General features: G+C 43.4%; 2 protein-coding genes across 2 annotated transcripts in view; one reads left to right on the top strand and one right to left on the bottom strand.

Annotated features, from left to right (window-relative positions):
* Positions 1-448: 448 nt before the first annotated feature.
* Positions 449-10,462, bottom strand: hspbap1 (hspb associated protein 1). The gene is made up of 7 exons (XM_071919576.2): positions 10,265-10,462; positions 8,901-9,085; positions 6,858-6,994; positions 5,224-5,395; positions 3,535-3,618; positions 2,940-3,050; positions 449-2,032 (listed from the first exon to the last, which is right to left on the bottom strand). Exons 1-7 carry the CDS (start codon positions 10,458-10,460, stop codon positions 1,433-1,435), a joined length of 1,485 nt encoding a protein of 494 aa, XP_071775677.2. The 5' UTR covers positions 10,461-10,462; the 3' UTR covers positions 449-1,432.
* A 760-nt stretch (positions 10,463-11,222) lies between these two features.
* slc49a4 (solute carrier family 49 member 4) overlaps positions 11,223-13,196 on the top strand; it is a 38,922-nt gene continuing 36,948 nt past the window's right edge. Inside the window, exon 1 of the mRNA XM_071919594.2 lies at positions 11,223-11,689. Within this exon, the coding sequence (XP_071775695.1) occupies positions 11,395-11,689 (295 nt within the window). The 5' untranslated portion in view covers positions 11,223-11,394. The remainder of the gene's footprint in view (positions 11,690-13,196) is intronic.

Here is a 13,196-nt window from a genome sequence, read left to right as displayed (position 1 = left end):
ACAGTAATGCATTTGTAGAATGAGACCTACATTTAGTGAAATGTACTTAGTGTTCAAAATAGACAAAATACTGCGTGAACAATGTTTGCACAAATGATTGTCAAGTACTGCACATGCCATATATGTTTGCCACAAATTTGCCTGAACACCATGGCAAAATATTTCTACGCTGCTGCAAAAAATAATTAATCATAAGCTGTAAAGTGTCTTGGATAAAACACAATAACAGAACCACTGTAGAAATGGTTCAGTTTACATAGTGTGCCTATGACAGGGACACTGAAGTCATAAATATGTGAACCTCATCAGTCTTTTCAGGGAAAAGTATTAATTATGCTGCCCCGAAGTTGTGTGAATAGATTGTCAGAATGCTTCAACATGTTTCTGTGCTGTTGAAAGTTTTAAAGGAAATAAAAATGTACATTCCTGTTATAAATGTATATTTTATTTTAATCACTGGAAGATTGTTACACCACAATACTATGCCAATCTAAGCTGCCCTCGCCAATATGCTTATTTTCACATTTACTGTACATTGTAAGTGTCCATAATCTGGCCTCTACAGTGTAACTCAGCTTGGCTCAGGCAAGTGGAAAACATGGTACAGTACATATAGTCCAGTAGAGACATTGTTAGTGGAAAGATATTTTCTTTGTACATGTACATTACTCCTTGCTTCCCCTATCAAAGATCCATGACCCATGGCAGCTGATGTGAAAACATAATATTCAAATGGCATTAGACCCATTTCATCCATCACTCCTTACACATTTTACATCAATCTCCAAACCATTAAGATCGGCCCTCAGTGGCTATTCAACGACAATTCTCATTACTAAATGACAGGGGAATGTAATGCAGAAAATGAATGTCCACATCTCATGAATATTATCTTGTATTACTAAGATTAGGTTTGTACAAGATTGATTTAAGTGCTCATTTTCCTCACTATGGGGTGAACTGAACAGGATGAGTATGTGTGCAGAACAACAAAGCATAAGGAATGTTAGAACCACTTGATGGAGTCAGTCATCGCATTACAATTAGTCTCGGCTGTGGCCTCCTGCAAACTGGGTTAATCTCAGCAGGATCTTGACAGATCAGGAGAGGAAAATAAGAAAAGTAGGGTGAAATGCTGCGTTAATCCTCATCTCCTCCTCCCCCACTTCTCACTGACACCGAGGCATTACTGGTAGTCAGGATGGATTTCTCCGGTCAAAGCACTCAGACTTCTCCACAGCTCTAAATCACTGCAAACTCCAGTGAGACATCCAGAGTTAAAGAAGCCAAGGCAGCCGCATCCCGATATTTTTAGACCAATGGATCTAGCATCTGTGAATCGGTGCTTAAGTCAGAGCCATTACTAGTCAGTGGGGAGCTTGCCGATATCCTCCTTGGGCACATGAGCTATGTAGTCTACAGTAGGTGAATATTAAAACTGGGACGCCGTGGTGGTCCTGTGACCGCTTCTCTGCCTCTCCAATAAAAGCTCAGTGACACGGGCGATGATATCGGGATGCACCAGGCAGTCCAACAGGTCGTTGGTGGTTATTGGTGTAAGTCCTGAGTCCTCTGTCTCACCATCTTCCGCAGTGTGCTCTGATATCCCATCCCCATAGAGACAAGCTCTACATTGATCTGGACCAGGGCTACATTCACGCGTCCGTGCATCCGGGCTGACGGCACAGTCTGCGGAGGGTCGGACCACATAGCCTGGTTCAGATTGGACCACACAGTTCCTGGAGGACTTGGTCTCAAGATCTTTAGGAGTAATCTCCCTTGTTTCTGGTGAGTCCTTCTGCTCACAGTGCACCGGGATGAGATGCGGCCCAAAGGGAAGGATGAAGGGTGCAGCCTCCCCGGCCGAGCCGCTGCTCTTCCTGGCTTGTCCACTCGAGTCCCGCTTGACTGGATGAGCCTCTCTGCGGTCATGGGTCTGTTTGCTGTGGCGGTGGCACCTCTGTCTTCCCACACAGGCTCTCACTGCCAGGTTCACATACTGCATGTTCTCAGTATGGGATGCCACTCCTTCCTGTAGCAACACGACAGAGACAAAGATTACATTGCTTCGGTTTCATCAATGTCCCTGTTTGCAAGCCCAGTTCAAGCTGGTGTAAACCATACCGAGCGAGCCTCGTCATATCTGTTTCTAAATTTTAAAAGATTTATTCTGCTTGGTTGATAGCTGGTCTGTTAGCAGTCTACTACCATACTGTTATGTGACTGTCTAGCTTGGCAAAAATCCAGCCCTGCAAACACCGACTACAAGAAAGAATGGGGGTTAAGAGTTCAATCTCTTTCTTGCTTTCTCTCCCTCTCTCTCTGTGGTTACAGGCAGCATTCTTGAGGCTTTAGTCTTTTCCTGGAGCCTGGCCAAGTGCGAGAAATCACTCTCTCTGATCTGTGTTTCTATATAGCAGCTTATACTCTCACTACACCGCAAATGACCCCCTGCCCGGTAGGTGGGATAGATGTACCATCTGTGTGGTAGAGGCTGCCAGGCTGTGCCAGCCTTTAGACAGAGAATCAAGGAGGTGTGGGAGGGCGACCTAGTGGTTAGCGAGCCTGTCCCATCGCAGAAAGGTTGCAGGTTTGATCTATGCGGTAGGAATGTGTGCCCATCAACAGCTATGTGTCCTTTTGAAGAATGAGCAATACACTGAACCCCTACCTGCTCTCTCATAAAAGTTCTGTAAGCTCTGCATAAGAGCATCAGCTAAATGCCAAAAGTGTATGTATACAGGTGAAGTCAGGTTCCACACCTGTCAGTCTACTTTCTTACATACATCAAAACATACTATTTAAATTAAAGATATTGCATTTTGCTGCATTATGCATTAAACTGCCACAATAAACACCACAGAGAGCAGTCTTGCCATTCTGAAATTTCAAACAAATGCCAGTAGTCAGAGAGCTGTCGTGTTCTTCTTCTTCTCTACCTCGGTGGGGTTGAGCCAGTCGTCAGCGTTGTCGTTGCTTGGTGAGGTTTTCAGGGCGCAGACGACGGCCTTGGTCACAGCCTCGCCAACTCTTGCCTCGTCATCCACTTCCTGTCCGTGAATAGGAAGTCAAGGAAAATAAGAACAAGTACGGCATGTCAAGGAAATGAAATTGAATGATAAAGACATAGTCTGGGGATACGCCACTGGCGGAGTTTGTTGTGTCTGTGACCTTGCAGGGAAAGCTGGAGAGAGACTCACTATCTGAATAAACATTTGTCTGGCGGCGGGGAGGTTTTTTTTTATGCGGCACACACTCCTCGCCGCGCACACACACTCATCATAATGACAGGGGAATCTTTTACTGCCAGGCCTGTTCATTACTCAAAGCTGAGAGGAGCCTTCATCTGGGAGCACTAAACGCTCTTAGCATCAACCATCCTCGAGCAGGAGCTCTTCGGGGGAAAGAGGAGGTTTAAATTGGCTCCTCTCAAATGTCAAATTTTGCCCAGAATACATGGAACATCTTTTCATTATTTTAGACCCTGAGCTGAGTGGTTCAGGATGAGGAGAGCTACGGCGGGGTTTAGCGTACCAATTCAATCCAGGAGTTGACGCTGACGGTGACAGGGTCCACCGACTCCACATAGTGCCACCAGTGCCTGGGAACATACAGCACCTGAGGAGAAAACACCAGAAGTCCTCTGAGGGTTAAAGGACAGTGAGGAGTCATGGATGAACAGTTCATTGGCTTTTCTACTTTGCCCTCTTAAGCCGTTGCGATACAAGGTGAGGGAAGACAGAATTACTGGGACCATCCACTAGGTGGCAGCATATATCCTTTTCCCCACAGACCGTCAGTGGTTCACCCATTCATAAAGTGACGTCGGTCTCTATTAAAATGGGCAAGCCTTATTGATTCCCTGGCTCTTCAGCAGTCCTAATTCATTCATGCCCCGCGCTCTGACAAGACAAGAGGAATGTTCCGTGCTTTGTTTGATTTGCAGAGGTGGAGCTATCTGGGAAATCGCTGTGTACGCCGGCAGTATCTCTTCTGTGTCGACAGGTGAAATATTGCTAAGTGTCTTGCCACCGATGGGGCCCAATGGGACTGGTCTGGGCTTATTACACCGAAACTGGCCTGATGGAATCGCAGTAATAAGAGAAACGGGGAAGAGACTAGGTCCGGCCAGAACAAGTCTGGAACATAGGAGTTAGTGCTTTGTTTATCATCTGTATATTTGTATGACCAGCATAATTTCACTCTGGGCAGAAGAAGCAAAATGGCCTGTTACATCATTCCACTTGGCATTAAAGTGAAGTGCACATACATACAGTTAGTGGCCCTGACTTGCACATTACTCCACAGCCAGTTTACATAGAGACTGCCTGACAGCTGGGTATGGTGTTGCTGATAGGAGGATGTTTAGTACGCTACAGGGGCTCTAGCGCCAGCAGATAGTGAAGAGAGACAGATGGCTAATTGCTTTGTCACTGTTTTGACTCTTGAAGAGCAAGACAGCGCCGCTGGAATCTGAAACAAGGCAGAGGAAGAGGGGGAGGAATATATCAAGGAAGTCCGACAGAGTGATTCAGAATTGAATAACTGCTTGAGAGGTAGCTGAGGCCGTTTCTGAAAATGCGGTGATCATAACAGACATCTTTTGATGGCACTGCACCTCTATCGCATCTTACTTGTCACATTCATTTTGAGCTGACCTGGTTCTGAAGGGGAGCAGATGAGGCGAATTTGACTGAGCTGTATGTTGATCTACTGGCCTGGACTTGACCCTGCTACTATTCACCTGACTAGACATCTAGAGTGATGACACAGCCCACTTTAACATAGCATTACCTTTCCATCTCATTCCAAATGCATGCTCCAGCGCTTCTCTGGAAAGTGCTATACATTACTGAGAAGGCCAGATTTTAATTGGAACACAAGTCATGACCAGTGTCTTGCTCCACACGTTTATGGAAGTCACTACTACAAATAAATCACTCTGTTGAGTCTACCTATGCGTGTGCAAAATGACCAATAAAGCTATATTTTATGGTTATTGCTTCTGTGTCACAAGCCCTTCATCACATAAATGTAGGTCTATTGCATAACGTCAAACCTCAGTGAATCACTCTTGATGGCTTTCCAACGCGTTTGAAAAATAAAAATCAATTTAAAACACTTAAGAAGGTACTTGATTTGTCTTAGTTGAATGTTGGATGAAAATTGCAAATGGCTTGCCTGCATAAGCATGAATTGCTGTATTGGAGAAGGAGTACTGACCTGTCCAGGCTGCAGAGTGACGGTGTGGGCCCCGGCTCTCCTAAAGGCAGGGAACCTCCGGAGGTCGGGCCGGAGGACGTCTACCTGGCTGAAAACGCTGGATTCCTCGTAGGGGATCCTGGTTGGGTACATGTTGGCAGCGTCCTCCGGAGGGAACAGGTGCCAGCGCTTCCTACACACACAGGAAACAATGCTTTTCTAGGATTATGTGTTTGTCTGGCACAATGGTGTCAGTTAATGATGTAAGTACGTTTGTAAGTAAGACATAAATTCAGGCTGAAGTGGCTTATGGTAGGCCTAGAGCTTAGTTTCCTGTAGTTCACATAGTTATAAGATTAGCATTACACAAAAAGTGTAAACACCACCTGTGTTGCTTTCAGGGCAGACTATAGCAAATACTCCAAGTGATTAAAAAAGCCTTTAAACTGTTACTGCTCCAGAATTGACTAAAACCCCAAATGCCAAAATGTCCAAAATGACTAAATGTCTAATACCCAAAATACAATAGTGATGATTAATGTGAGAATAATGAAACAAAGAAAAATATCAAAGGCAATAGGTCAATTAAAACAGATTTAATTTTATTGCATTTTTTATATTAAATTAATTAAATGCAGAATGTATTTTATCCTACATGGTTCTGTTCAATGGAGACCTTATGTCCACTACAGAGGACATTCAATAAAAAGTAAATAACATGAAATGTGGAACCATGTTTTTAGACCCCAAACACTCATGTAAGGTAAAAAGAATCAAAACCACAATAACATTTTTTTTTGCCTGGATATGATAAAGTCGACAGGGCCAAATGCAAATCCTCAAATGTCAAATCCTCAAGACAACCCATTTTCTCTGATCCGAAATTCTGAATCGCTCAATGAGTGTTTTGTGATAATCTATTAGCACTCCATGCCATAATTGATTAAAAGTTCATCTGACCTACCATTGTCACAAAAGCCAAAACTATCAATCAGCATTATTATATTTTCACAGATAGGCAGTGTCAAAGAACTGCCGGAGCTAGTTTTTCTTCCAACTGAGATCAAGACTAAATAAAAGAGCCCGAGACCCAATTACAAGGAGAGAGATAAAATTGTTGCTCGCTTGGGAAAGCAGTAGAGAGAGATAAGATACAAAAAGACCTTTTATCCCTTTTTCATGAACTCTCTGTGCTCCACAATAGAGCCTCACCTTCTATCTCCATTTCCCCTCTCTCTCTAGCGAGGTGTGCGCGACAAATTAACTCTCTCTCAAAGGCCGGGGGACAGATCACATTCTGTGTCCAAGTTGCTCTTCGCTCCCCCCACATCCCTCCTTTGAGAAAAATGAAGAGTGCCCTCTCCACCTCATCAGCAGTTATAGGACTCTGTGCCTTTCTTGTTCTGAAAGAGGGGGATGGATGGCAGGCAGAAGACTTCCATCACCAATCCCAGTCTGGTGATATACAGCTGCCTTTGTCTGGAACTCTTTATCTTCTGTCCGCTCAGCTCCCTCTCTTCTCTATCTTACCCATGGGTCGACTCTCTCTATGACAAGTCAATGGCCGCTGCCAACCAGGTGAGAAGAAAAAAGCGCACCAAAGAGTTTTTATATCTCGGTGGGTATATCCCACTGTGTGCTAGTCTCCTCCTTACCTTCCTTGCACCTGCAGCACCAGGTTACAACCATAAGAGTCAAGGTGGCATGGAGTGTTGGCCCCCTCCGTGCCGATCCACAAGGTGCTCTCTCTCCCGTTGCGGCCCTTGAAGCCAAACTCGGACCACATCACATCCTGCAACATACACCGGGTTCAACGGGAATAATCAGTAGAAAATGACACGCAAAGACAAATAACAGTCTGATTTTTTAAAATGGTAAATCTCACCTCCAAATGTCAGCGATCACGCCGCGAAAGGGAGACAGGTAAGACTGCCATTTTCACAGCTGTCATAACTCTGGCGTGATAGAATATGATATAAGCGTACAACTACATCCCCATCTCATCAGCTTCTCAGACAGGGCCAATAATAGATAGCCAATGGAGGCCATTGTGTAGAGAAACCAAGCTATTTGTCATCTTTCTTGAAACACTGGTCTGTCAATCATTTGCTGTCAGAGCGCAGAGGCACGGCACTCAGGCCAGCATCCTGAATAATGAAGTCATTACCATATTCAGGCGGCTGTAAATGACAGACTGGACAATCTAGCCTTCAGGCAGCCTTTTACATAGCACCATTCATCCTTTAAAAAGATGATGTCTGCCTGTCTCAAAGGCATGGGTGTCAGCAGGTAAAAATTGCAGGTGGATGCCCAATAAAAAGGTATAATCATTGAGATAAAATTAAATGTCTGTGTGGCAGCGGCTTGGGACAAGACAGGACTTTTATGTCTTGCCTGCCTGAGGACCACAACAGCAGGGGGAAAAAAATGTCTTTATGGGCAAAAGCTTAACATTTTAATTGAAAATGTCTGTCAAATGCCAGGGGAGAAAAATTGAAAGAGGGCTGTCTGCACGTAGAAAACTTTTGCTGCTTTATATTTGTGAATTTTGGACTTTTGACTTGCTGATAAGTTGAAACACTTGGCAATGGTTTGTGAAGGATACAATTATAAATGGAATATATAAAAGTATTTAACGGTCCAGTCCAGAATCAGTGCATAGCATCACCTGTGGTGCGACGTTTGCTCCACTGCTAGCATTGTTAAAGACATCTCTTCGCCCTCAGATTGCTTGACCAAGCTGTTGATGCAGAGAGTGACAGTTTCTGCTAGTTACAGTTTAAAATGTAGGCTTACTGTGAACCACGTGGCTTGAGTATGATTGCATTACTTGTAGTGGACCTGTGTTTTCAAATTCTACTATTCAAGAATCTATATAATCTCAAGAAATGCTGCTTTAACTCATTTATGTGGCCAGAATTTGATCTAAGTGGTCAAATGTCCTATTCATCCAACTCAACTTGTCCTACATCATCACAGGCCTTGTTAAAGCTGTTCACCAAATCAGTTTCATCAGCTTCTTCAACTCTTTAGGGGCCACATAGTTGTGTTTTGAACAAGTAAGAATGAGCCATGCATCAATAACACTTTGATTCACCAGAGCAATCTTCTAGCAGGTTATTGATTCTGACAGAATAACTTAAAAACACATTACAATAACTGGTAGCCGAGACAGAGAAGGTTGGCATGACCTCAATCTGTCTGATGCTCATCAACATTTGATGCAAGGCCGCTGAGATTTCTCCATCATCACACTACCTAAAAAGAAGCTGTATGCTTTTCAAAAAAATACTTTCGGTATTGGGCGAAGAGACAGACAACCGAATGTGGGCATGTCATTCAAAAATACAAGGTAGAAATTAACTCCAATTATACAATAGATCCTGATGATAGACAGATCTTGATTTGGAGGGTTGTTGGAAAAAATTAGTACCCCAAATAAACCAGTCAATGTTTTAGAAATCCAGAAGATTCTACCCTCAAAAACACCATTATTTTGTAAGTATTGGTCTTTAAATGACTCATAACCTAAAAAGCAACCAATAATGTCCATTTCATTTTCACGGCAGCAATGACTTTGTAAGAATAGATGGCATTTTGTTCAAATGTGTCTGTTTCATTTCATTTGGATTTTCTTGATTAGATGTGTGCCGCAGCATTATGAAACTGAACATGTTCATAAACAGGAGGCTAATTACCTCAAACATAGAAGGCTGGTCTTGGAACAGCATAGCGATGTACTTGTAGTCAGCATAGGCCCAATACTGTGAGTAGGGGTAGTCAGAGAAAGGCCCTACATCTGCCCCAGACTGGCTACTGGCCCAGCTGAGAAACTGTCCCAGCTTGGCCTCCACATAGGGACACTGGGTTTCAAACAGAGGTGCTGTGAGAGGGGGAGGGAATAGTGAGGGAGAAAAAGTATGAGAGAAAGTGATCATTAGAAAATTACAATAAAGTTTCAATAAAACAATTCAGTTGATCTATGCTCAAATAAATGCAATTCACAAACCAGAATCACACAGCAATGCATCATCAAAGAGGCATGAAATTTTATTTTACCCGCTTTCATGGGCAAAATAAACCACTGCTCTAGTGATTTACTTTTGCTTTTGTTTGGGTGAACAAAGTGTTGCGTCTCCGGTTCAGTGATGACATTTATAATCCATCATGAGTTATACCCGTCTGTCAGCTGTTGCAGCTGAAAAAAATGATTTAGCAGTCTAATTAGCTGGCTTTTATCGGAGGACACGTTCTCTGTTATTTACCATAGAGTGAGTGATTACTGTAGACATTCTGGAGCCACATGGAGGGCGAAATACACCAGACACTGAAAGACAAAAGCTCTCACTGAAATGCTGCTGTTGGCTTATGTGACATTTTAAATTAGATCATTAGACAATCCCAAATACATTATCAGCTCTTGCTAACTAAAGCCTAATTTGTGAATTATCACTTGTCAGAGCATGAACTGAATGAATTATTGTGCGTTTTCTGAAGATGGGTTGAAAGTGGAGAACAACCTTATTAGGCTCTGTGCGGGGATGTGATCAGGAACACAAAAAGCAAGGAAACGCAGGAAAAGTCATCTTGCATTAGAAACCTTCCAAAAAGTGAAATCATGAAAAAAGAAAAAAAAAAGAAAATGAAAATACCTGCTATTCAGTTACAAATAAAAAATAAGTAGTAGTAGTAGCAGCAGTAATAATAATCCTAGTTATTTTTCATATTGCCTCCTATGGCTGAGCATGGCAGTTCCAATACCAGGGTTGCATAAGCTATATAGTATGAATGAGATCACTGATCTGTGACGGCTTGAAATGAAATCATCTGTTTAACAGCCAGCGGCAATTCGATAGTAACATTGACATTTACGTTGGAATTATAGCAGTGGTGAAATACTTTCAATATTTGAGCATCTACTTGAGCCAGTTTGGAGTGGTGGTAGGGTCGAGTTTATCATTTTGGGTCGGTTGAGTCTTGTTTCATTCTGCACATTCAATCAAGGAACTCATAAGCATATTATTTCAACCCAAATCTGTCTGGATTAATTTTCTGGTCTTACTCTTGGTCTCATCTTTTCTCCCAAGTCTGAACCGGACTGCCTTGTCACCAAGACAACCTGACAGGTGCTCTGCAGTCCAGTGGCGAGCGGGCCAACCACAGGTCATGTTGAGGAAGACTGCAGGCTGCTGCAGACTATGCAGAATCCTTTGGGCCTCCATTGGACTGAAAGGTTTAATGGTGGTGGGTGTGGCCATGGTCTGTAGGACACACAGGTATGTTGTGACACAGACAGAGACTTTGGATGCAGGTCAGTTAATGTTAATAAGCAACTGGTGAGTAACAGGTGGTGGGACATTACCAGACAGACACTGGCAGAGATTATGACACCATGAAGCTAAGACAAGCTGTCTTATCAACAATATGATATATATTAAATAATAATGCTCAAGGACACTTCAACAGGACGGATGTTTGCTTGAACCCAGGTAGTCTGGTTTAAGGTCTCTTTAATCACTAGGCCACCTTTACGACCCAAATACGACGATTAGCCCGCTATACTGCACATTCAGTTTTCCACTGTAATATAGTAGATGCTTGGTAGTGGGCACTGCTTTGAAGCACAGCCCCATTGCGGAAATAAGCACTCTGGACACCATGGCTACACAAAGATGTTGTTTTAGCAAAGAATTGGACAATTATATTAGTTAGCCTCCGTTTGTGTGAAAAGTGGGTTGCCTGGACACTCGGGGCTTAAAGTCCACAGTCAAAATATTACAGAAAAGCAGGCTTCGTGGAATAAGAGTGTCTCTAACCGGAACAAGTGTGGAACTCACCTTTCCCTGCACGTGCTGTTGGGGTTCAGAGCACAGAAGGAAGTAAACAAAGCTCACGTGAGCGTCTGCATTTTTTCCATTCGTAGCAGCTCAATGTGAAATCTATGCCATTCTGGCTCTATCGCTGTGGAAAACCCCTTTCAAGTAAATGCAGCAGAGGAACCAAAATGGCGACGAGTGAGTCACAGTTTTCAAATCGCGAACCACTTCCGCCCGGGCATGCGCAGTAAAGTTCAGTCGATTGTAACAGATGATATCGGTTGTTATTGTTTCTGTGGGCGAGTGAAACGTAGCGAACTTCTCCGTCGTATAACCGTGAAACTGAAATTTAAACTGAACTGACAAAAGAAAAGCGATGGGTGCCGGTTCGAGCACCGAAGCCGAAAGGGAGCCGCTTCTCGTTCCTTCTCAACCGGAGACAAACAATCAGCCAGTGTACAGCAGAGTGTACGGGAGAAGATGGCTGGTTTTGACCCTGTTTTCTCTGCTGGGATTCATGCAGGGGATGGTGTGGAACTCCTGGGGTCCTATCCAGAACTCCGCCGTACACGCCTTCGGCTTCACCAAGCCCGACATCGCCGCTCTGGTGCTATGGGGTCCGGTGGGTTTCGCCCCATGGCTGCTCTTTATGTGGCTAATGGATAAAAAAGGTGAGTTGTTTTCATCCGGTACACAGTGTCCTATCGTGTCCATCTCGTCGTGTTGACAGCCCCCCCCCTCTCTCTATGTGTGTTTTCAACCTCAGGCCTTTGATAACCAGACGACATGTTGATCTATTAATAAGTAACTCAAGAGTTTGGCCTAATTGACGTGACAGCTCACTAATGATATCCCACCATCTGCATTAGACCAGTGGTTCCCAAACTTTTCATGTCGAGGAAGTCCAGATAGATACATTTCCAACCACAGAGTCCCATTTGATAAAGGTTTCGTCCTTCTAGTGAATGAGGTTACAGTGAAATTGAACTAATCCTTATTTCGCTGGGGACCCTGGCACCCACTCAAGGGCCCCATGGGGTCCCTGAACCCTAGTTTGGGAACCACTGCATTAGACTACTGGTAACATTGGCATCAGCAAGGGGAATCTAAATAAACCAACCTCACAGAATACATCAGCCATTGGATTAAGATGTATTGATCAAATTAAGTCAAGTCAAAGGACAGCTAGGTATGTTTGCGTACACTTGGTCTAACCTTAGGCCTATCAGATGCAGCCTTGTTTCAAATACCACCAGACATGCTCATCATTTCAAAATATGCCTATAAACATGTGAATAACTGACCTTTGTGAAAGTCTGTCAGCCAGGTACGTAACTGCATTTCAGCCCCAAAGAAACTGCTGGCCTACAACCCAACATTTGTTCTTTCATAATATGTTTAAATGGAGGGACTTTGGAGGATGGAATTCTTTTTATTTCGTTAGATATTCCTGTTGCGCCATCACAGAATGGCATGTTCCTGGAAAAAATTGAGTTTGCCTAGGTTTTTTTTTTTACAGGGGTCACTTGAAGTGCTTGCTCATTTGAGAAATCCACCAAGTTCTTGAATCAACAGAACATTTTTGTCAAGTGCCACTAAACAATAGTCATGGTAAGGCAGCATGAAGAAGTTGCCACTCAGTGGCAGTGGCTTGACTTGAGCTACTGAGTCGGAATGTACTTCACCAAACCAGTTCCTCTGCATCACCTGACATTGTAGTTCATGCCCAGACTGCACCGTCAGATGACAAGCTCACAGTAACCAGGCAGCCAATGGATAAAGGACAAAACAGAAAACCTTGCCAAGAAATTACTCAACTAATCTTGTGACTCTGATTCATCAGAAATTAGTGGTTAAGGGTGTGATTTAGAACTAATTCAAACAAAGGTCATCACATCTCTTATTGTACGCTAGCAGTAGACTTTATTTTTCCAGGGTCTTCAAGAGACTCTGCTCTATTTGGCCTGGCCTAGGCTTTATATTGTGTCACAATTAATCATCAGGGTGGGGTTTGATAGCAGTTGTGGAACAGAAAAGGCCTATGGAGATCAGTAAATGACATGGTAAACTGTGTTACTATATGAAGTTAGCCAAATACTCTGGCTGTAGCTTCCCATCAAAACTGAAAACTTAACGCTCAACTTGAAAGTCCAGCTTAGCTAACTCTTTACATCTGAG

This window comes from Centroberyx gerrardi, chromosome 10 (genome assembly GCF_048128805.1).
Source record: "Centroberyx gerrardi isolate f3 chromosome 10, fCenGer3.hap1.cur.20231027, whole genome shotgun sequence".
NCBI lineage: Eukaryota > Metazoa > Chordata > Actinopteri > Beryciformes > Berycidae > Centroberyx > Centroberyx gerrardi.
This window is presented reverse-complemented; position numbering and strand designations above follow the sequence as displayed.